Below are 21,043 nucleotides of genomic sequence, written 5' to 3' on the forward strand. Positions count from 1 at the left end.
TCCCAACCTTCTCCTGAGTCTCTACCAATTTGACTTCTGGAATTCAGGTCACTTCAAGAATGTTGCCAGGATATTCAGCCATCTACAAGAACTCAAGTCGCAGTTACCATTATATGCTGCCCATTCCAGTGGTTTTCCTTCTTCATCCTAAACCTCTCTCCTTGGCTCTCTACTGCATGACTTCTTCATCAAGAAGCTGCTCTAGTTGATGCTGAAATGGGGGATGAGCTGGGGAGATTTGACTGAGTTACTTTGGAATTCCTCTGACTTGCTCTTTGGTAGCGGTTCTCCCAAAGGCCAACAGTCATGAGGGAGGCCTTGGTAGCCAGAATAGGACATGGCATTTTCCTGCTGCTGAACTGGTAGAGAAGGAATTGGCCTTTTACCCATGACTGGCAGCTGTAGAGAAAAACAGAACACCTGGTCTAGTAGTAGGTAAGACTTGGCTTGTTTCCCTGGTCCCACTTGAAGTTACTGCCTTACAAGGTACTTTCTCCTCGCAGTAATGGGGGAGGGGGGATGAGAACACAGTGCCTTCATTTTTTTCCCTTATTGGTAAAAGGAGAGTGTTGGTATAGATGATCCCTAAGGTCCCTTTTAGTTCTAATACATCATGTTTCTATTCCAAACCATGTAGTAGTTTTGTCTCTAATGTCTGACACACATACTGTTTACACTGGAAATTATTCCAATATGTGAGCTTGATATATATGTGGAAACGTAGAGCCCTACTGGTCGAGCCTGGATATTCTCATTTTAGAATGCACGTTTGGATTATAGCTGGAAAACTTTGTACTGCCAATGTCTTACTGCAAGTTTTTGCTATTAAAAGCAGTAGTACTGTGTACCCTGAGGATGAAACAAGCTAAGTAAGCCTGAGTTCGTCTTTAAAGAAGGATGAGCATGTATCGATGAAAATTGTGGTGAATGACTTGAAGATGTGTTTTTTCACTTTGTCATAGGGGTCAAATTGGACTGAAATAATGCGGTGCTAATGTGATTCTGAGTTCCATTGCTCTCTCTGAATTGATCCCTCCTTCTTTTGCAGGAGCTATTGTGACAATCTTGGTTACCATCCATTAAGTGCTGCTGACTTTGGAAAGATCATGAAAAATGTCTTTCCAAACATGAAGGCACGTCGTCTGGGCACGAGAGGCAAATCTAAATATCCTTTACCAGAATGGTTTTTAGTAATCTCTTTAAGTTCTCACTTATTACAGAACATCTGCTGCTGTAGTTCAACTAGCAACTATATTTAGAAATAAATTTAAATCAACAAATATAAACGACTCAAAAGTACTTAGAATAATTGTAAATTGTATTTTCCCAGCTGTTTATCACACTGCAAGAGAAATAACAAATAGTGGTTATTAGGATTGTGATAGATTTCACCTTACTCTGTCACTATAATGTGTTCTTAATGGTCTGATCTTCTTTTCCTTAACGATAAGAATTACTAAGGCACACCACACGTACAGCAGTTGTAAATTATATCAGTGAAAGTGGAGAAAGATGTTAGTTTATCATCTTTCCTTCCTCTAATTTAGAAACATAGGGATCTCCTTGGCAATATATACAACATACAAAAACTTTTTTTGTGGAACTTGTGCTGTAGGATTGGTGTTCTCTTTGTGTTTTCATCCAACCCTTTAAAGGCTGTATTAAAATTAAAGCCAGGGCATAGAAAAGGCCCCTCTCATGATAGAGAAATGCTTAGGAGCAAACAGAAGTAAGGAAATTAAAATTAAGAGTTTACTAAAGTTCTTCCTACCCTTGGAAGAAGATTGTAACATGGAGGGTCTCTGTATCATATTAGAAATACATCATTTCTCTCTGCTTAGCTTTTGGCCTTTTTCAAAACATAAAAATTCTGCTGTGGGGGAGATGAAAAGGGGAAGGGGAGAGGCTGCTTTTCTAAAACGGCTCCAGGTGTTCTTTAAGCAGTTGTTGCACGACCGAGTCTTGTTTCCTGAGTACAAACAAAAATGTCTTCATGTGTCTTTGGCATGTTACAGGTGATAATCCTGTACGTTTCAGTGGAAAAAGAGAAGTGAAAAGGTTAAAGCTCTTGTGACACTCTTAAGAGTTGTTTTTGTCCCAGTGCCCTGGGCTAAAGTTTCCCTTCTCTCTGCCAGGTTTCCATCTGGATATTCCTTTCCTTCTGACCTGTTTGTTACTGGTGGCTGGCACAGCTTATTAGGAACATTTATTCATAAAATTTATAACAGATGAAAATCGTTTTGTTCCATTTAAGCCAGTAACATTCTACAAGGACTGTTTCAGTTTCAAAAGAGTAAAGGTGTCCTGAGTTTCTAATATTAAGTTTTCTTTTACTGAAGAACTCAGAAAGTAGATGGTATCTCAGGCTGATTTTATTCTCATTTCATATATGGTTACTTTTCAAGTGCTAACTATATAAACAGTTCATTTAATTTCGAGTACTTTAGACCTTAACCATTTATTACGTATTGCTACAGTGGACTAAGAAAAAAAGCTTTTGTTCATATGCCAACACTACCCAATCTTGATTTTCACAAAACTGGGGATGGGGTAAGAATTTCTGCCTTTTCTTTTTGATAAGTAGAATTGTACCTTATTATCAACATTGAAACAATTCTGCATGGTCTCATTTGGATAAAACCAGGGACCAGGAACTGTCTTTTACTAAATAAATGAGCCAAAAAATTCAACAGTGGCTGGTAACTGTTAGCATATGTGACTTATATCACTGTGGTTTGTGAAATTAAGGAGAAAAAATATGGATCTAAAGTTCCTGATTTGTAGATATATCTGTGGCCTATACTGTCAAGAGGAAAATTTAAGTTGTAGAATAACGTGTAGAATGAATGTTTTCAGAAGAGAAAATACGGCTTATGGCAGTTTGTTTTCTTGACGTTAGAAAAGCCTTTTTAAAAAATTCAAAAGATCTGTTAGTCTCCATATATGTTTAACAATATATGTTTAAATGTTATATTCACAACACTGCTGGTGGCTGTGCACCAGTGTGTATTAGGCATAGGCCTCATATTTGCAGGTCTCTGCTTTTATGCCTGCCAGTACTAGTCACTTAGTACTACTTTGACTCAATAGTTTTATATTATATCTTCTGATTAAGAACATGTATCTTAAGTGTGCTTCAATTTAATTTCTCTGAACTTTCTTTTAAAATTTTTTTCCTTTTTCCTTTGTTTAGTTGGAAGGAGCTGAACCTTCTGGGCAGCTTCAAAATATTGATGAGGAAGTTATCACTTCTGCTTGCCGTCTTGTGTGTGAATGGGCCCAGAAAGTGTTAAGCCAGCCATTTGACACGGTCTTGGAATTAGCCCGCTTCCTTGTAAAAAGTCACTATATAGGCACCAAGTCGATGGCAGCTCTAACTGTAATGGCCGCAGCACCACCAGGTACAAAATTATTAACAAACTAAAACTGACAGGGTGTTAACTATATTTAGAGTTGGTAGTAAAAAGAAGAGCTTAGCCAAAAACCTCCTTTGTCTTTTTGGTAATTGTATGCGTTCACACTTAACTTCCCTTAATACTAAATTCAGATGGGCTTGTTGGGCTAACAAAAATCATAATAGTTCTTTCATGATAAACTTTAAGTTATAGCTTTGTATGTTGCTCTGCTTAAGTATGAAACTTTTATGATTTCCTAGTTGGTATTTCATTAATTTTTCCATTGCTGTTTTAAAGTTTAAAGAATATGTGTATGTGTACTTTTAAGTATATATGTATTTCTAAATTAATAACTTAAATATTACAAGTAAAAAGTTAAGACTAAGTTTTTTAATTACTTGCTAAGACTCCTATCCCCAAAACTAATACTTATAAATGAAATGGTCTTTGGACAATGTGAAAGGTACCTCAGTCTCACAAAAAATAAACCATGTGAAGCATTACTATGAAATAGCAAGAGTGATTTTTTTAATATGCATTCAGATGAGTATTTTTATTCAGATAGGAACTTAAGAATTAACAGTATTAGGACTGACAGTATCATTGGAATAATAACTCCCTCCTAAATTAATAGCTGTGTAAAGTATCTATTTTAATGAAATTTTTTAAATGTCTTATTTCAGTCATACTTTATAAACCTAAAAAAGAGTGAATACATTTTGTCATTACTCTAGGAAATTATAACTTCTATAAAAAGTTTATTAATGTGAAACAGATTTATCACAGCCAGAACTATAATTATAATTATACTCTTAAATAACTTTACTTTTCTATCTTAACTTCATTATTTTAATAAGTAATCCTTTTTCTCTGTTTAAATTTATCAGAAGCTTTAAGCATTTGCATTATGTGTGTGAGAGAGATTGTTCTGTTCTCTCATTTTATTGTCAATTGAGGACCATAAATATCAGCAAAATAGCCTTTTACAAGAGCCTCATCATAATTTTTCCTGTCTCGATATAAAATGGATGGCTGAAATCTGTACACTTATAGTTACACGGGGGCAGGAGAGTGCTTAGGCAGCCTTATCTAGCTAGATAGCTTACATCTGTTACCTCATTTATTCGCCCAGCAGTCCTGTAAGATAGGGGATATTTATTCCCATTTTACATATCGGGAAACAGATTCAGGGACGTTAAGTAATTTGTCCATAGTCAGATAAGTAGTGGAATTAGCCAGAATTTGAATCCTGATTTGTCCTTCTCCCAAACCCAGGTTGCTTCTTTACATCAGACTGTCTTCCTAGCTTCTGACAAAATGAGGTTCTAAAAGATATGGGCCCTTCAACTTTCTGTGTTCTCTTTCTCCTACCCCTACTGACACCCAGAAGAGTACTTTCACAAGTTGAGGACTCAGGAGGTATCATGGGGTAAAGAAACAGAGACATCTCTATCTTCTTATTTCCCACATTATTCACATAGTCTCACTGAAAGAAATGTTGAATGAATGGATTTTTAAGGCATAAGTGTGAAGAAAGGTATATTTTTTCAACCAAAATACTAAAAATTACATATATAAGTAGGCGTTTTCACTTTTTGAAAGTAGCTCGGGAGGCTGTTTTTTTAACAATCTTCTGAAATCTCGTTCTCAGCCATTGCCATTTTTTTTTAAATTTATTTTTGGCTGCAGTGGGTCTTCGCTGCTGCATGCGGGCTTTCTCTAGTTGCAGCAAGCGGGGGCTACTCTTCGTTGTGGTGCGCAGGCTTCTCATTGCGGTGGCTTCTCTTGTTGTGGAGCGTGGGCTCTAGGTGCACAGGCTTCAGTAGTTGTGGCACGTGGGCTCAGCAGTTGCCGCTCGCGGGCTGTAGAGCTCAGGCTCAGTAGTTGTGGCACACGGCTTAGCTGCTCCGCAGCATGTGAGGTCTTCCCGGACCAGGGCTTGAACCTGTGTTCCCTGCACTGGCAGGGAGATTCTTAACCACTGTTCCACCAGGGAAGCCCCATTGCCACTTTAAAAAATATCTTTGGTAGTGATGAATCTTCTTCCTTTGAAGGTGCATTTGGTTTTTTGTAAGTATCGTCTGCATATTAAGAACAGGTTGTATTACAGATGTCCTTTGTAAGCAGCTGCTTGGAACTCTTGCCTGTCCAGAAACCCTGGCAGGAGGCATGAGACAGTGAGCTCGAGCGGTTGGCACAGGCTCTCGGGTGCAGGTGCTGAGCAGCCAGAGCCGAGGCTGCGGACCGGATGGGAGCAGTGCAATTCGAGTTGGATTTGAGGAGAAAGCATAGTACTTAGGTGATAAAAGGGGGGTCAGAACATGTGGGATTCTTGAGCAGTGAGTGTGTGGGTTAGAGTTTACAGTCGCTTTCTCTCCTTCCTGTCTCCCACTCCCGAAGCTGTTGCTGTTAACAAAATGAAAAGCAGAAACGGCTGGGGAAGGGAAGGTCAGGATGTGCCAGCAGGACAGGGGTGTCCTCCCTTTGCCTCTCTCCACTGTTTCTTCTGATCCCTGCTCACTTTCTAATGATCTTAATGCCACTCCCTAAATGTGAAATGAGCTTTTGAAAAAATTAGTTGTATTACATAATCAAGTTTTCTTAAAATTTATCCCTTGCTTATTTTATCATTCCTTTTTCTCAGTGTTGATCTTACTACTACTTTAAAAAGCTTTCTCAGTGACCCTTTTTTAGAATATCTTAACCTCAGTCTTATTAAGAAATTCTGCTTAATTTCTTCTAGGTCATACTGGAATAATTAATTAATTAATTAATTAAAGCAATTGAAATTGTATTACCTATTTTCGTGAAATTCATGTAGAATTAAAGACTTGTTTCCCCCATACAATTTTTTTCTAAGATATGGATGGTTTCAGCAAATATTGATTGAGTGCCCCTTGTGGACTGAATATTAAAATCATGAAAATGCATGAATTTCTTAATTAGAGAAGGGGGAAGGGAGATTTTTCTGACATCTACTGATAAAATGTGAAACATGCTCTCTTGGCATTTATCTTAGCTTTTGCACATTAGTGACATAGCTACTACTCTTTTCAAAATATTCATCTATTATTGCAGATATAACTACAGCTGTCACCCAAGTTGAACTGTATTTTAAGGTGTCAATTAAAACCATATTGACAAATGTTTATAAACTGGAAGTGTAATATTTATGCTTTATAAAGAAATTGTGAGTTAAAATTTGCTGGGTTTGGTTGCTTTGTCCAGTAAATGGTTACATAGTCTTAGAAATTGAATTGTAACTGCTTTCTATAAAGAGGAGTATTTTAGCTTTACTTTCTGTTTATTTTCAGGAATTAAAGGAATTACCCAGCCTTCTGCTTTTATACCTACAGCTGAAAGTAATTCCTTTCAGCCCCAAGTGAAGACTCTGCCATCTCCTATTGACGCTAAACAGCAATTGCAACGGAAAATCCAGAAGAAGCAACAAGAACAGAAACTACAATCCCCTTTGCCAGGAGAATCATCAGCAAAAAAGTCAGAAGGCGCTACAACCAATGGAGTGACTAGTCTTTCTAATGGAAATCCCGCAATCCTCTCTCCTCAGCCTATCGGTATCGTTGTGGCAGCTGTCCCTAGTCCCATTCCGGTAATATCATTCAATAGCATTTGGCCTTACTGGGATTGTGGGAAGTCAGTTGTTTAGTTAAAAGTGGCACAGAAGAAGGAGGCAAGTATAGGTGTAGATTCAGTTATAAACTGATTTTGTGACCACACACAGATTTCACTTCAGTCGGTTGTCTTTTATTCAGGATATATGTTATTGATTACAGCGTGAGCTATAAAAGGAATAGAAGTGTAATTACAAGACATGTAAGTTTGCACATAACCAGTCAGAGCTTTATGTAAGAGATGAGTCATTTTCAGAGTTGTTTCATCTCTAGCTAAGCAGAGGTGACACAATTGCAAACTTTTTTTGGTTTATATTTTTTTCCTTTTTAACATTCAAATGGAGCAAAATTGTAATATGTGTTGGTAATGCATTAACATAGACTTGTCTCAATGGCTTGCTGGACATGGGACCGCGGGCAAGTCTCTAAGCTACTCTGAGTCTCTTTCCTTATCAACAAATAGAGGTTATAGTCTACTCCTTGCCTGTCTCACACAACTGAGTTTATGATGAAGAGGCTTTTAAAATGAGAGTGCATGGGCTTCGCTAGTGGCGCCACGGTTAAGAATCCACCTGCCAATGCAGGGGACACAGGTTGGAACCCTGGTCCTGGAAGATCCCGCATGCCACGGAGCAGCTAAGCCTGTGCACCACAACTACTGAGCCTGCGCTCTAGAGCCCATGAGCCACAAATGCTGCACAACAAGAGAAGCCACCGCAATGAGAAGCCCGTGCACAATGAGAAGCCCGTGCACCACAACGAAGAGTAGCCCCCGCTCGCCGCAACTAGAGAAAAGCCCACATGCAGCAACAAAGAGCCAAAGCAGCCAAAAATAAATAAATTAATAAATAGTTTTTTTAAATGTTTAAAAATAAATAAATAAAAATAAAATGAGAGTGCATCATGCTAAAGCAAGATGGTATTTTATGTTGTTATTTATGATGTTATTAGGGAAATATAGTATCTTGTGGTTTTTTCTGTTCTTATCATTATCCTTATCATCGTCATCATCATGTTACTGAAACATGGAATACCTGGGAACCATACTCTTGCACTATTCATTGTGGAGCAAACTGGGGAAGTCAGTAGTTTTATCTGAGACCTTATCCACAGTGGTTTATTAGTAATGCCCAAGGTAGATCCATTTATAAGACAGTCTCCCCTGTGAGTGAGTTATCTTGCCACAGACTCCAGTTAGATACCTTTATAGTTGCATGTTTCTTCAAGATTTTATTTCTGCTCCCTATAACCTCCTTAAAATTCATTGTTTTAGCAAGTATTCATCACAAATGTGAAGTTTTTCACTGAAGTCTTAATACTCTTCTTACATATCATTGTATTTGATAACTATATTACACTATGTTGCATTTATTATAGTATTGTCTGGTCATATCGAATCTGGTCTAAAAATTCTTGTCTAACATACGAACTGTCTCTTCTTCTTTTTAGCATTACATGTATTGTAATACTAATTAATTAATTAGTAATTAATTAATATTAATTAATTACTAATATTAATTAATTAATATTAATTAAGGCATTAAATGCCTTAATACTAATGAATGTATGAATTGCTATTTATATTCTAGACTTGTTACATCTGATATTTTTGTTTTCCACCTTTTTAACAGGTCCAACGGACCAGGCAACTGGTAACTTCACCAAGTCCAATGAGTTCTTCTGACGGCAAAGTTCTTCCCCTTAATGTACAGGTGGTCACTCAGCACATGCAGTCTGTGAAGCAGGCACCAAAGACTCCTCAGCATGTCCCAGCCAGTCCTGGGGGGGATCGCTCTGCCCGGCACCGCTACCCTCAGATCTTACCCAAACCAGCCAACACCAGTGCCCTCACCATCCGCTCTCCAACTACTGTCCTCTTTACTAGTAGTCCCATCAAAACCGCTGTTGTACCCACGTCACACGTGAGTTCTCTAAATGTGGTGAAAATGACAGCAATATCCCTCACACCCAGCAACAGTAGTGCCCCTCTGAAACATTCTGCCTCAGTAAACAGTGCTGCAGGAACAACGGAAGAATCAAGGACAATTCCACAGATCAAGAATGGTTCTGTTGTTTCACTTCAGTCTCCTGGATCCAGGACCAGCAGCACCGGGGCACCATCTGCTGTGGAAGTCAAAATGGAACCTGAGATGTCATCAGATGAGCATCCTGTACAGTGCCAAGAGAACTCTGATGGGGCTGACGTGCCCAAAACAACACCTAGTGCCCTCTCGGGGCCGAAAAGTAATACAGAGGGAGTAGTGCAAAAACCTTCAAATGAAGGTGTTATTGAAATAAAAGCAACTAAGGTCTGTGACCAGAGGACCAAATGTAAAAATCGCTGTAATGAAATTCTGCCAGGCACTTCAACAGGCAATAATCAAAGCACTATCACTCTCTCAGTTGCCACTCAGAACTTAACTTTCACCAGCACCAGCTCACCATCTAATGGTGACTCAATAAATAAAGACCCTAAATTATGCACTAAAAGTCCAAGAAAGCGGCTGTCTTCTGCATTGCAAGAGTCCCAGGTGCCTCCTGTAAAGAAACCAATTGTGGAACAGCTTTCTGCAGTTATCTCAGAAGGTCAGAAACCAGGCAGTGTTAAGAAGGACCAAAAGGTTCCACATTCAGGGAAAACGGAAAGTTCAGCAGCAGGTTCTCAGCTTCCTAGCAAGGTATCAACAAATGTTAACTCACACGTAGTGGCAAGTCAACCCATGAATTCCTCTGCTCTTGTTACCAGTGATTTAGCTTCAGAACAGCAAACCACACCATCATCATCTCCAGATATAAAAGTAAAGCTTGAAGGCAGTGTCTTTCTCTTGGACAGTGATTCGAAATCGCATGGCAGCTTTAATCCAAATGAATGGCAACAGGTCCCTAAGGATTCTGAGTTTATATCTGCCGGCTGTGAACAACAGCAAGATATCAGTGTCATGACAGTTCCTGAGCACTCTGATATCAACGACTTAGAGAAGTCTGTTTGGGAATTAGAAGGAATGCCACAGGACGCGTATTCCCAGCAACTACACAGCCAGATACAAGAATCTCCTTTGAGTCAAATGCAAGCACAGTCTTCAGATCAGTTACCTCTACAGTCCGAACTGAAGGAGTTCGAGCCTTCTGTTTCCCAAGCAAATGAAAGCTACTTTCCTTTCGATGAGGAGCTTACCCAGGACAGTATTGTAGAGGAGCTGGTACTCATGGAGCAGCAGATGTCAATGAACAATTCTCATGCTTACAGTAACTGTTTGGGAATGACCCTTCAGAGTCAGTCTGTGACTCCAGGCGCTCCAGCGTCATCTCACGCCCCCAGCACCCACTTCTATCACCCCATCCGTAGCAATGGCACCCCGATCCCCACCCCCACCCCGACCCCCACCCCCACCCCCACCCCCACCCCCACTCCCACCCCCACATCTGAAGTGGTGGCTGGGTCTCAGAGCCTGTCACGGGAGAGCCCTTGCTCCAGGTTGGCCCAGACCACGCCCGTGGATAGTGCTTTAGGAAGTAGCCGACATACACCCATCGGTACTCCCCATTCTAACTGCAGCAGCAGTGTCCCTCCCAGCCCCGTGGAATGCAGGAATCCATTTGCATTTACCCCAATAAGCTCCAGTATGGCATATCATGACGCCAGCATTGTCTCAAGTAGTCCTGTGAAACCGATGCAGAGACCCATGGCCACACACCCCGACAAAACCAAGCTCGAATGGATGAATAACGGGTATAGTGGGGTTGGTAATTCATCCGTTTCTGGCCATGGCATTCTCCCAAGCTATCAGGAACTAGTGGAAGACCGTTTCAGGAAACCTCATGCTTTTGCTGTGCCTGGACAGTCTTACCAGTCTCAATCCAGACATCATGACACTCACTTTGGTCGTCTGACTCCTGTCTCTCCTGTGCAGCATCAAGGTGCCACTGTAAGTAACACCAACAAACAGGAGGGCTTTGCGGTCCCTGCCCCTCTTGATAATAAAGGAACTAACTCTCTGGCTAGCAGCAACTTCCGGTGCCGAAGCGTGAGCCCTGCTGTTCATCGCCAACGTAATCTTAGTGGAAGCACCCTCTACCCAGTATCTAATATCCCCCGATCTAATGTGACCCCCTTTGGAAGTCCAGTAACCCCTGAAGTTCATGTTTTCACAAACGTTCACACGGATGCATGTGCCAACAACATAGCTCAAAGAAGTCAGTCAGTTCCATTGACAGTCATGATGCAAACAGCCTTCCCCAATGCTCTTCAGAAGCAAACAAACAGTAAAAAAATAACCAATGTTTTGTTGAGTAAACTTGATTCTGACAATGATGATGCAGTGAGAGGTTTGGGCATGAACAACCTGCCCTCCAATTATACAGCCCGAATGAATCTCACTCAGATTTTGGAAACTTCCACTGTCTTTCCTAGTGCCAATCCGCAGAATATGATCGATTCCAGCACTTCTATTTATGAATTCCAAGCACCATCTTACCTCACCAAAAGTAATAGCACCGATCAGATCAGTTTTTCTCCTGGCGATAATCAAGCACAATCAGAAATTGGAGAGCAACAATTAGATTTCAGTAGCACTGTTAAAGACCTGTTGAGTGGAGACAGCTTGCAAACCAACCAGCAGCTGGTAGGTCAGGTAGCATCTGATCTCACTAATCCTGCGTCTGATTTTTCTAGTGACATCAGGTTGTCTTCTGAGCTCTCAGGCAGCATCAATGATTTGAACGCTTTAGATCCAAATCTACTGTTTGATCCAGGTCGTCAGCAGGGACAAGATGATGAAGCTACACTGGAAGAATTAAAGAATGACCCATTATTTCAACAAATTTGCAGTGAATCCATGAGCTCTATGACTTCATCAGGTTTTGAATGGATAGAAAGCAAGGACCACCCTACTGTTGAAATGTTGGGTTAAATTGTATTTTATAATATGTAGCACACTGTATCGAAAGACATATGTATTGTATTTGTCTTAATGGAAGTGCCTCCCGCAGCAGAAACACTTAACTATTAATTGTGACATTTTAAGAGTTTGCTGCAGAAGCGGTTTCTTCTTCAGTAGGAAATGGTTAGACTCGCCTCAGCTCTTAACAAGTTTCTGAAGAGAGTAGGCTGTAGAAAAACAAATATTAGGTTTTCAATTTTATAATGTTCCCCATTTAATCACATTGTTTGCTAGTAAACAAAAGAATAACCAGCTTTTACGAGAGCAGTCTAGATCTTTATTTTGTATACGTTTATTTTAATTCATTGGTTGATCTGCACAGATTTTAGAGGAAACCATTGATTTTAGGTATAGGATATTTTTTGTTGTTGGCATTATCTTTTAAATATGAAATTATAGTTAAGGTGAACTGTAGACAAGAAGGTCTTCCTTGAAACAGGGATAATATTCAGGTTATTATAAGTATTTAGGCTTGAAGCATAGAGCTACTGTAGAATGAAAAAAAATCTCTGTAGGACTTTCTGGGACTTCAGTACCATTTGCACCTGCAACGAAGGGCTTAAATAGGAGAAAATAATGGAAAATTAAATATTAATGTAAGGAAAGCAGAAGCTGCGCTAAAATATTTAAAAGGAAAAACTAGTAGCCATTTATATTTGTGACCTTGCATTAGTCTTCTTTTAAAATGGTGATTTTAACATGGAGCTAACACAGAGACATGCCCACACGTGCACACACACACAAACAAAACAAGTAAGTAATTCCAAACCTTGTAATTTAATAGAATAAATACAAGCATGTTAGAAGAATATTTTATGTTTTATTATTTGGTAGTTGAGATAGGGGAATTTAGAAGGAAACTAAAAGCATTTTCTTAGTTTCATCACAGTATGTCTGCATGCACATATTAAAATTCTATTTAAGGTTTATTTTGAAGGGTTTTAATTATAAGTCCTCAATTTAGTGACTGACTCCTTCACTGCTCCTGAATATAGAAATGCAGTTTGATCATGGGAATCCCTTTGAAAAACAAATAAGCAGGAGGGAACATAAAAAACTGAACAGAAAACATTTCACCACCTGAGGTCTGAAGTCACAAATCTTTATATCTCTGATAAAACAGAGGGGATATCAATAGTACTTGAAGAAGAGGAGCATTTTATAACATGCTTAATTTTTATTTATTGTGATAACCACAATTGCAAAAGAAGCACTCAGGATTTGTTTTAAAATGTTTCTCTCTGTGGCTCCCATTTTGTTTTGTGAATAATTATTTATGAATTTCATGCTGACACAAATCTTCTCACTAGTCGACAGCTCCATTTAAGTGAGCTTCAAGATCAGTTTCAAATAGACTTAAAAATTGCCGTTACGTTTTTAAAGCTAATGTTAAACCATCGCTATGCTACCTTGAGCCTAGCTAAGCTTTCCTTTACCTTAATTAGTAAGCCAATCAGAATTCTACAATCCATGAATATTTAACAAATGTGATGAAGGGTTTAATTTAATAAGATTTCATTGTTCAATAAATTTGCAAAGTAGGGTATTAACATTTTGATAAATAAATGGTGCTAGGTTTGGCTCAGAGGTTTATATATTGATCTGTCCTAGTTATTGGCATTTGTGTGTGTTTGCTGTTACCTTGATTTAATGATCTGTTAGATTTTTTTTCTTGATGCTAGTTATTTCTTCACTGTACATTGAGACACAGCACTACTGCACACCAAAGTATGCAATACCCAAAGGAAACTGTGTGATCTCTTAACAAATGATGGGAGCCTTTCTACATGAGATACTCTGAAAAGGAGATTTTGAGGCCATTCTAATCCCTTGTTTACATTATTAACTTCCTACTAATACAAAAATAATGGAAATCTTTTTTGATAAAAATATAAAGACTGGAGGATTTTTAACCCCCTGTACAGTATTGCAGCAAACACTTTAAATTTGGTTGAATTCGTCCAGCAAACTTTCTGGGGTTCATATATTGCACTAAATTTGTTGAACCTGTGGTAGGCACATCTCTTAGGATAAATGCAACCAATACAGTCCACAGATTAAACTTTTTAAATGTGTTTCATTATGAAAAGACAAAATGTCATCAAAGTGACAGATAAAATTGTCTTATGTAGCAATGTGCATTAATCTCAATGAGATATTTCTATTTCTTATTCTCTTACATGAGAATATTACAGCAGGAAGAGTTAAGTTTAGTTTGCTTCACCATGTTAATACATGATCACAAAATGTGCATGAGTGTTATTGACTTATCTTGTACAGTACTAGGTATTCCTGTAACCACTTTTTTTTTTCTTGGCTGTACTGAAACTGGTTCATTGTTAACCAGACAAGCATAGTTATTCACAAGTTATTTGCTTTTTTATGTTTACTAATTCTGCTTAGTTATTGTTGAATATGTTCTTTTCTCAGATTATTTTCATTGTTTTAATGTTTTAAACATTTTGCATACTGTTTATCATGATAAGACTTCATGAAGTAAATAATTTTGCATATAATTGCAATAAGCACTGACTTTTGAACTGAAAAGAAGGAAAGTGGTTTTTTGTGCAGTGCATCAGAGGTTCATATAACAGTCTTGTACTATAATGTGTTTTACTACACCATAAATGACAAAAACAAGCCCTGTTTCATGTTTTCATTTAGTGCAAAAATTCAAGATTTCCCCAGTGTTTTGTTGTCTGTTGTACCTGCTGAAACTACAGTAGTTGAATATTGCAGTAGCATTTCAGTTCTCTTTTTTATTGAAAGTGCTCAAAAATTGTTTTTTAAATGTTTTCAAAAACAATTAAAAACATTTTATATTAAACTGACTGGATCTTAAGGTGATTTATGGGATCCGTTTTATGTAGACAGCATGCCATTTTGTAAACAGGCCTGAAGCATTTCTTCCTTTGATCTCATGAAAGTTGAGAAAATGGGAAAAAATCAGCATCAGGAGGAACAGTGCTGCTAATCTATTCTCTGCTATTAATCCAGAAGGCTACACAGATCTTATTTCGTTCATCAGAACTCTGCTACTCAGTTTATTACCAATGAATGATACATGGCATAGAGCTTTATGTTGTCCAAAAAAAAAAAAAAAGGTCTTTCCTTTTGTTCACTGACATATACTGTTTGCTTTCAAATGTTAGTCTGTGTAGTACCTAGATATGGGTATTTGGGGAACTTTGAATGGAAAAATAACAGAAAATTTTAAAGCACAGCTATGTCCAAAAGCATTATAGGCATTTTGGTGAAGAACAGGCAAACAGAACAGGAACCAATGGATATAATGAACCAGTAAGAAATTCTGGAGGAAAAAGTGTTATGTAGTACCTGAGGTGCTTTTGGCTGCAAGTAAGAGAAAACCTAACACTGACTTCAGCCGTAAGGACATTTATTTTTAGCTTAATAAGAATTTTGGTGATAGGAGGTGCTCAGGTTCATTCAGTGACTCAGTGTTTTTTTCTGTGTTCCATCAGCTTCAGCGTTGCTGTTCTGTCTATTGCCTCATGGTCACAAGATGACTACCACAGCTCCAAATATGGTAACTTCATACGTCCCAAACAAGGTGGTAAGGGCAGCTCTCAGCCTTTTATCAGAGAGAAAAATATCTTTCCCATTACTCCTCTCACTCCACCCCCTACTTAATCTTGTTAGAAAAAAGAAGGTCAAGGCCCACCATAAAACTAGTTTAGATTCTTGATTCATCTTTTATAGCTAGGGGAGGGGCCCATTTCCAGGAGCATGTGATCATCCACTGAAAATGAGTTCCATAACCTGGAGAAGATACCAGGGACTTAAGATATTGTGCCCACCTTTGAGAGAGGCTCATAGTCTTGTGCAGAACTGGTTGCATGTTCTTTGATAAGTGCCAATTAGAAGTATATATGGCATGCTATCTAGAAGAAAAAAGGTGAGAGTTCACACTCTGAGGATCCAGGAACTGGGCAAAAGAAGGTCCTTAGTAAGGGCTACATTTAGAAGTAGCCTGTTAACTAGTGTAAACTGTTAACTTGTGCCTTGCCTTCCCTCCCTGAGTTGAAAATCAGATATTATGGAATATCATAAGTGTAAATTGCCTCAGTACCTATTACTGTCATAGAAGACCAAAATTTTGATTCTGTTGAGCCTGTAGAGATTTATTTTGATATACATTGCTATAAATGAATTTTTAAATAATTAGATTACAGATTTGTGAATGAGATCATTTATCAATAGCATATGATCTGGAATTTTTAAAAAATATGTATATGACCAGTCCTGGAGCTATAGGTTTAGAAGGGGAAAAACAAAGGGCAACAACTTTCAAGGTAGGTTTTATTTCTAAAAACTACTTAATTTTAGAGAGAAGGGAAAATAATCTTATAAGTGAAATGTATCATGAGAAATGTATCATGAGAATATTACTGCCATATATAGAATATTTCCTTGCACTAAACCCTGTATTAAACACTTCACATATATTCTGATTTTCTCATTGTAACAATTATGAAAGAATATCATTTTTCAAGTGAGAAAATTTTAGCTCAGATATTAACTGGTAGGAGTAACAGCTAATAATAGGAAGAACTGCAGTTAACTTGGTTCCAAAGCCAAGTTCTAAACTATTATGCTATACTTAAAGATATTTGTTCAAAATACCTACAGTAGTAGTTTGACTTGGTGCCTTCTTTGAAATTTTCATTCTGGCTTAAAATTTAAAATTAAATTTGATTTTCGTGGGAATTTTGTTTCTGTTTAACCTCTGATCCTTATATTTCTTATACTTCCTTTGCATTTTTGTTGCTTTTGGATTTTGCCTGTATTTTGTAACTTTCCTCTAAATTATTTGTGTTCCTTTCCCCTTCGCTCCCCCCTTGGAAATACATGCCCTAATGTATTGGAAATCAAGGGAGAAGTAAGATTTAAATAGAAAATATTGTTCTACGCACAACTTTTCAAGCACGTCTTACAGGTATACCTAATCATATCTATTTTAAAACCACTTCTTAAATTTCATCAGGAAATAAAAACTAGGCAAAGAATGTTTTGTTGAACAAATGATAAAGTGCCTAAAATAATGTCAGTGTCTGTGCCAGGAGTAAGAGAAGACATCTGCCATTTTTAAATTTTACAATATGATGAGGAAGATGCACAATGAACAGGATTGCAGGATGCAGTGATGTCACTGTAGCAGCGACTGCTGTTTGCCACTAACACATTCTCCTAGCCATCTGCACAAAAGACATTTACCAGCTTCCCTTGTAGCTAAGTGGAGCCGCTTACCAAGTACTCAGCCAAAAAGAATCAAAACGTTTGCGTGTTTCTTCGAAGTGTTCCTGCACTCCTTCCCCTCAGCTGGCTAGAATGTAGATATGATGACTAGAACTCCAGTAGCTCCCTTGGACTTTGCGGTGAGGCCACAGAGGATGACGGAGTAACAAGACAGAAAGAGCCCGAAGCTCTGATGACTGTGAGGGACGCTGCCCTACTAGTCCTGACTGTTGCCTCTGGATGTGTTTTATGTGAGGGAGAAGTTTCTTTCTGGTTTAAGTCATTCTGAGTTTTCTGTTACTCAATGCAAATGCAAATTCTAACCAATGTAGCCACTAGAAGGTTTTAAGCAGGAGTGGGGAATGTTAGATTAGCATGCGGATCACTAAACCATCCTGGGTTCCCTTGCAGAATGACAAACTTGCATCTCCTTTTCATTGAAATTGGTAAATCAGGAGAGACTCTTGGAAAGAATATCCTGATTTTAGCACAGATTTGAATAGTGTTTCATGACTGTCCAATATAAAGAATAAATTTAGGTGGATTCTAAGCTACTTAAACAAAAAGAGGAAATTGATTGAATTGAAAGGACATACGGCTTTCTGGTCATTGGTGTCAGACCTAGGTTTCAATCTCAGCTCTGCCAATTATAACCATAACCCTACCAAGTTATATGAGTACTAGTAATGATATCCATCTGGAGAGCATTTCCTACTGGTGTGCCACATGGTTCTGGCCTGTTCATTATTTTTGCCAACATCTTGAATGAAGACAAAAGTTTTACTGTGGCAAGTACTGTGGAACAACTTGCTCAATTTCTGTTCCAGCCTCTTCCTCTTATGCAGACCCCGGGAAGCCCAAAACTACATTTTCTAGACTTCCTCACAGCTTGGGTTCTGGATATGAATTGCATGCTGTCTATTCATTCGATGCATTCTTGAAAGATTTGGAGGATGAAAATGAAACAGAAGCTATCCTCCTACCCATTTTTGGTGATTTTCTTGAAAGCAGGCTCATAGCAGCAGCAATGTTCTAGAGCCCATTCTTGAGATTCTTAGGTATCTAGGGTCCACACCCCAGTGCCAAGTCAGCAGTTCCATGAATATCAAGATACAGTCGATGGTGGCAGTGATGGTAACAGCAGCAGTATCAGCAACTTCCTGGTCTGGCTTCCTGATCCGTGGAGTGGTCTCAGGTATGAACTTGTCCCCCAAATGATCAACTCTACCTTGTTGTTCTGGTTGTCATTTCTGGAGGCACAGTCTAAAGCTTGTTCTTCCATGTATGTAGAAGTACCGAATTCCCTGCATTAAGTATTTTTTTTTTTTGCTTAAAATACCTAGAATAAACATTTCCTACACGTAACTCTGACTCATACGCCTACAAAGTAGGAGGAGTCATGAACATCAGAGATCCAGACCTGGTTCTGTCATTCTTTCCCCCTCTTTGCACTTTATGAAGAATAATGACCTCTGTTCTGGTTACGTCCCAGAATCTTTTGTGAAGTTCAGTGAGAAATGACAATATTTTGTAAACCCTAAATATAAACTATTATGATTGTTATAAATGCCTACATAAAAGAACAGACATTCACCTAGGAGTGGGAAAAATTCTTGTCCTTTTTAGCACTAAAATGCACTGTTTTACTTGAACACACACACATATCACATCTGTCAGGAGGTAAAGTAAGAATTATATTCAGACAAAGAGCTGAACTTTGAATTAGGTTATGTGTCATAAGAAATCACCGTTAATAAAATTTAATTTAAACCAAGTTATTGTCACCTGAGCATGTTTGTTTAACTGACACCTTCATAGATTATTTAAATCATGATACCATGTATTTAGATTTCACATGTTTGAAAGATACAGAGTTTAAATTTCCTACACAAAATCACCCCTAGTCAATATAATCTCTCTACTTAGTCTTTCGTAATTTTACCATGCCCTCACAACAGTTCTGAAATGGCTGTCTCAAAAATTACTGGCGATTTCATAATTGGTAAATCCTGTGACACTGTTCCTTTGGTCTCTATGGCTTTATATTCTGGTTCACTTCCTACCTCAGACCCCTCATTGCCCATCTCTCTCATAGATAGGCTTCCTCTGCCTATTATTTAAATATAGAAATCCTTCAACACTCTATCATTGTCTTTTCTCATTCTGCTTTCTCTCCCTAGTCATTTCAAACACACCTACAACTCCTCCAGATGGCTTCCAGCCTCTCCCTGACTTCCAGTCTTAAAATCTAAGCACCCAGAATTGAAATTCACTCTTTTATCCCCAACCCTCTCCTCTTCCTATTATTTGTTAACAACATTACCATCATTGCAGTTACGCAGTTGAGAGCTCGTGCCCTTTCCTTCATCCTCTCCTCAACATCAAATTAGTTTCCAAGTTCTATACCTTTGATGTCCCTATCTCCTTGTTCTTCTTTTCCCTCCTGATCCTGCCCTGGTTCGTGGATTCATTTCTCACTTGAAATATTGATACTTAATTATCTCTCACTTTTCTAATAGTTTCTGTACTATGTCATCTTTGAAATCCTTAACTCAAAAGCCTTTGATATTCAGAAACCAATATTCTTCATATATATAAACAATAACCAGCTAGAAGATATAATGCAAGAGAAGACCCTTTTTATGCTAGCAAGAAAAAAGATTAAATATCCAGCCATGAACCTAATGGGAAACGTGCAAAAGTTATATAAGGAAAATTTTTAAAACACTTTTACTGAAAGACACAAGGTAGACTAGAGCAAATGGAATGAGAAAACCATGTTCTTAGATGGGAAGACACAACATCACTAAGATAATTGATAAATTTAACATGATCCCTACAAAAATGTCAATCTTTTTTTCTAGAGCTAGACAAGTTGAATGTATTCTTAGAATATAAATAATTATAGGCCCCCCAAAAAAATCTTTAAAAAAAAGCAATGTCTGAGGGGTTGACCCTACTAGGTATTAAACATAGAGTCATATTCCTAAATCCCTATAACTAAAGTCAAACAACAAATGACAAAGTAGGAAGAGATATTTATAACACATACCACATACAAAGGAGTAATGGCTGCAATATGGAAAGAACTCCTAAAAATGGGAGAAGGAACACCAACAACCCCATAGAAAAGTGGACAAAAGATATGAACAGACAGCTCACAGAAAGAAGAAATGATCCTTAAACATTAAAAAAAAAATTCTCAACCTGATTCATACTAAGAGAAATACAAATTAAAACTATGCCAAGTTACCCCTCCTTACCTATCAGGTTAGCCAAAAAAAAAAAAAATCTATGCTTGATGCCATCCTCTTTTAGAAACATTGGGGGAGCACAGGCATTTAATATTGTTTCCTTGCACATTTCCTAAAGAATCTACTAGAGAACAGACTTCAAATGTCCAAATGACTAGAGAGATGTCAACCTAAGGACAGGTGGTGAGCATTAAATACCTATTTACTTGTAAAACAAAGACGACATGAGGGTTAGAGAGGAAAGAGCATACTATGTATTGGCTATGTGCTCTGAAAATGTATGTAAAATGAAACTATAGAAAATGGAGAGAGTATATGCAAACAATTTTTAAACTGTCTCAGTAATATTGGTGATGGTAGAATGGGTGATTTTGCTGAGCCTGTAGTAGGTGTAATGCAAGACCATGCAAACTGTAATTGTGTGATCTTCTAATTCTATCATTCTCTGGTCTCTGAGAACCTGGATTCTCAGAAGAAAGGTGATACCGACGTAAAACAGAAGATGTTAAGTAAAAACATTACAGTCCTTACTTTGCATTGGAAGTATCAGTGTGAACTCATGGAAT

At 38.0% G+C, this 21,043-nt stretch overlaps 2 protein-coding genes across 9 annotated transcripts in view; both read left to right on the forward strand.

Moving 5' to 3' along the window:
- RFX7 (regulatory factor X7) overlaps positions 1-15,617 on the forward strand; it is a 155,015-nt gene extending 139,398 nt beyond the window's left edge. For 5 of the 7 annotated variants that reach the window (XM_067029787.1, XM_059056171.2, XM_059056169.2 and 2 more), the window contains exons 6-10: positions 1,049-1,165; positions 2,466-2,550; positions 3,194-3,401; positions 6,710-7,005; positions 8,659-14,785. In XM_067029787.1, coding sequence (XP_066885888.1) covers positions 1,049-1,165; positions 2,466-2,550; positions 3,194-3,401; positions 6,710-7,005; positions 8,659-11,937 — 3,985 coding nt within the window. In that variant the 3' untranslated portion in view covers positions 11,938-14,785. Of the gene's footprint in view, positions 1-737; positions 870-1,048; positions 1,166-2,465; positions 2,551-3,193; positions 3,402-6,709; positions 7,006-8,658; positions 14,786-15,449 lie in introns of those variants that run through there. The other 2 variants (XM_067029788.1, XM_067029789.1) reach the window with 2 other exon arrangements.
- A 2,559-nt stretch (positions 15,618-18,176) lies between these two features.
- The window catches only part of NEDD4 (NEDD4 E3 ubiquitin protein ligase), a 207,453-nt gene continuing 204,586 nt past the window's right edge, over positions 18,177-21,043 (forward strand). The window contains exon 1 of one of the 2 annotated variants that reach the window (XM_067029809.1): positions 18,177-18,418. The gene's annotated coding sequence lies outside the window, so the exon portion shown is untranslated. The remainder of the gene's footprint in view (positions 18,419-21,043) is intronic. The other variant, XM_067029802.1, reaches the window with a different exon arrangement.

The sequence above is a fragment of the Kogia breviceps genome, chromosome 3 (assembly GCF_026419965.1).
Source record: "Kogia breviceps isolate mKogBre1 chromosome 3, mKogBre1 haplotype 1, whole genome shotgun sequence".
Lineage (NCBI taxonomy): Eukaryota > Metazoa > Chordata > Mammalia > Artiodactyla > Physeteridae > Kogia > Kogia breviceps.